Source organism: Phytophthora infestans, genomic scaffold, assembly GCF_000142945.1.
Source record: "Phytophthora infestans T30-4 supercont1.302 genomic scaffold, whole genome shotgun sequence".
In the NCBI taxonomy this organism is placed as follows: Eukaryota; Oomycota; class Peronosporomycetes; order Peronosporales; family Peronosporaceae; genus Phytophthora; species Phytophthora infestans.
Genome location: NW_003303457.1, coordinates 57,492 through 60,356, shown reverse-complemented (window position 1 = coordinate 60,356; position 2,865 = coordinate 57,492). Strand labels below are relative to the sequence as shown.

Genomic DNA, 2,865 nt, shown 5'->3' with positions numbered 1-2,865 from the left:
TAATTTTGGTACGAAGTGCATTTATCTACAGCACGAATTGGGTCAAAGACTTAATTGCCACCACATTTTCCCGTGATATAAGAAATGAAAGAGGAGATGTTTGTAGAGGACTAAAGAAAATGTTCTTTCGACACAAATCTAATAATAATAATAATAATAATAATAATGAATCACATAAAAAGTTAGAGTTTTCTTAAAGTCGAGTACCGTCCCTCTCTGGATTAAAATCTAGAGAATTAGAAAAAGACACGTGGACGGCTTCAAAAACACCGGTGCAGTAAAAGATGACTGCATTAAATTTCGGCTGTCTCGAATTATTTGAAGTGTGCATGGTTGCTATACGATGTCATAGCATGACACTCTTAACCGGCACCAGCTAGCTAGGGCCAACGTTTTTATCGTACCATTTTTTGAATCTGTTGAAAAATACGCTAGCGGAAGCCTTATCGAGATGCTTGGTCCTTAGGCTTCTCGGCGTCTCTCCGGATTTATAGAGAGCCGTAAACAGTTTATCTTCGTATCGCAACACCGTCTTGGACTGAGTGCGAGGAGAAAATCCAAGTTTGAATCCATAAAGTACCATCTTCACGTATTCCGCAGACTTTGAGATAGAAAACGCCCGCTCTTCGTCAGACGTGTTGGGCTCTTTTGTGACCTCATTGTTGTAGTCACCTCGCAAGCTTCTTTTTTCATCGGCGTTGTACTCAGTCGACAGAAAGCGAATCTTGGATGTGGAAGCGTAATTCACGGCGGTGTTGAGATTGGATGAAACTGCCCCAGTGGTTGCTAGAAGCACGACCAGGTTCAAAAGCACGGTCAACAGGAGCGAACGCATTGCCGGAAAGAAATGAATTCACAAATGAGCTCTTAGCGGACATGTCGTAGCCTTAAGTAAAGGAGCAGATGTGTCGTAGCCAGTCCTCCTACTGATCCACCATCTCAGGATGAGGCGACCTGCAACTTGCAGTTGCTCCCCACTTTCAGTCTGCAAGTGGCCACCAAAATCAAAAAGTTTTAGATCAGGATATATTAATAAACTATTGGTAAAGCTGGTCTTACCGTTGATACATCATCTTATTATTGTACTCGTCACAAGTCCTTGGACCAAAATGTAGCCATCTGTTATGAAGATTCAGCATCCCAAATCCTATAGCAACAGCTAGATATAAGGGGTAAAATCGGGCGTAGATTTCAAAAATGGGGTCAGAATTAGCTGATTCGCAGTCGTTTTTGCGCTACAAGACTATTTTTAAGATGCCCCAGATTTACGGGAAACGGGTTGCCTTTGAGGCGGTCATTTGATTGGGCAATTTCGAAAACCACATGGATTTGCGCAAGAAAGTACAAGAAAGTACGCAACTGAACAGCAGCATATCCGATTACAATTGTAACGATTTGAGTGCAAGGAAAAAACAAATATTTATTCAAACAGGCACCTTATCCTTCGCTCTGCTGGGTCGTAATCACGCTTCCTAAGCGAACGGCCGTGTGCGCAGCTTGTTGTAGGTTCGTTGTCACTGGAGCCCCTTTGCTTAATCTTGAAAACGCCAAAGACGCCTGCAACTAGCATCCAGTACACCACTAGAAACTTGACTAGAGCCTTGTATTTACCCGGTGTCTGTGATGAATGAGAGACATTCGATATCCCAACGTCCCTCTCTTCTTCATGTTGATTTTGCGCTCCCCTGAGACGGCGATTCTTGTTTACGATAAGTTTAACGTTTGACGCCGGCGCGCTGTTGACGAGAAGAGAATTCTCGGCGTCTGTGAAATATATACAGCTCCAGAGGAAACCCCCCATGAACAGTACCAGAGTGGGCTTGAATCGCATTATTGATGCTACTGGACGCGATTAATAGCGAGGAAGTTTCTTGTTGAATGCTCATTCGGAACGAGTCGTTCCATACGGTACTACAGTTTCCTATTAGGTAATCGACTGCATGTTCTTTTTGATTACGACACGACAGCACGAATCCCACAATTTACAACAGCACAGCATGAAAAATGTTCTTGCAACTCCGGATATTTTTGATAAAGGCGGCTGCACTGCAGCAGCGCAGAGGGACGGGGTGAAATCGAGAACAAATTAAAACGGAAAAAAAAAACAAGCTAGCCTGACCAAGTGATGCGAGCAGATGCGTCTCGCAGTCGCAGCAAGCCCGCGCGGCGCGTTACTTGCGAAGGTTGGCCCGACGCCGAGCTTTCCCAGCGAGCCAAGCATTGCACTCTCCAGGACGGGAAATCTTTTTACTGTGACTGTCTTTACGACGGCAAGCGGAGCAAATTCTAAAAAGTTGAAATGACATCCGTCCTCCGTGTCTTTACATTGTGATGGTGATGAGCAATACCGGTAATCTTGGATTAACAGAAAATATAATATAATCGTTTATTCTCATTTTGGGCGCAGCAGCAGCACGAAGCATGATTACGACCCAGCAGAGCGAAGGATAAGGTGCCTGTTTAAATAAATTTTTGTTTTTTCCTTGCACTCAAATCGTTACAATTGTAATCGGATTTGCTGCTGTTCAGTTGCGTACTTTCTTGTACTTTCTTGCGCAAATCCATGTGGTTTTCGAAATTGCCCAATCAAATGACCGCCTCAAAGGCAACCCGTTTCCCGTAAATCTGGGGCATCTTAAAAATAGTCTTGTAGCGCAAAAACGACTGCGAATCAGCTAATTCTGACCCCATTTTTGAAATCTACGCCCGATTTTACCCCTTATATCTAGCTGTTGCTATAGGATTTGGGATGCTGAATCTTCATAACAGATGGCTACATTTTGGTCCAAGGACTTGTGACGAGTACAATAATAAGATGATGTAACGACGGTAAGACCAGCTTTACCAATAGTTTATTAATATATC

General features: G+C 43.5%; 2 protein-coding genes across 2 annotated transcripts; both read right to left on the bottom strand.

Annotated features, from left to right (window-relative positions):
• Positions 1-376: 376 nt before the first annotated feature.
• PITG_21388 (avrblb1 secreted RxLR effector peptide protein, ipi01) lies at positions 377-835 on the bottom strand (the record flags this gene model as incomplete). Its single annotated transcript, XM_002895005.1, has 1 exon — positions 377-835. One exon carries the CDS (start codon positions 833-835, stop codon positions 377-379), a length of 459 nt encoding a protein of 152 aa, XP_002895051.1.
• A 585-nt stretch (positions 836-1,420) lies between these two features.
• Positions 1,421-1,831, bottom strand: PITG_23202 (secreted RxLR effector peptide protein, putative; the record flags this gene model as incomplete). The annotated part of the gene is made up of 1 exon (XM_002895004.1): positions 1,421-1,831. One exon carries the CDS (start codon positions 1,829-1,831, stop codon positions 1,421-1,423), a length of 411 nt encoding a protein of 136 aa, XP_002895050.1.
• Positions 1,832-2,865: the final 1,034 nt, after the last annotated feature.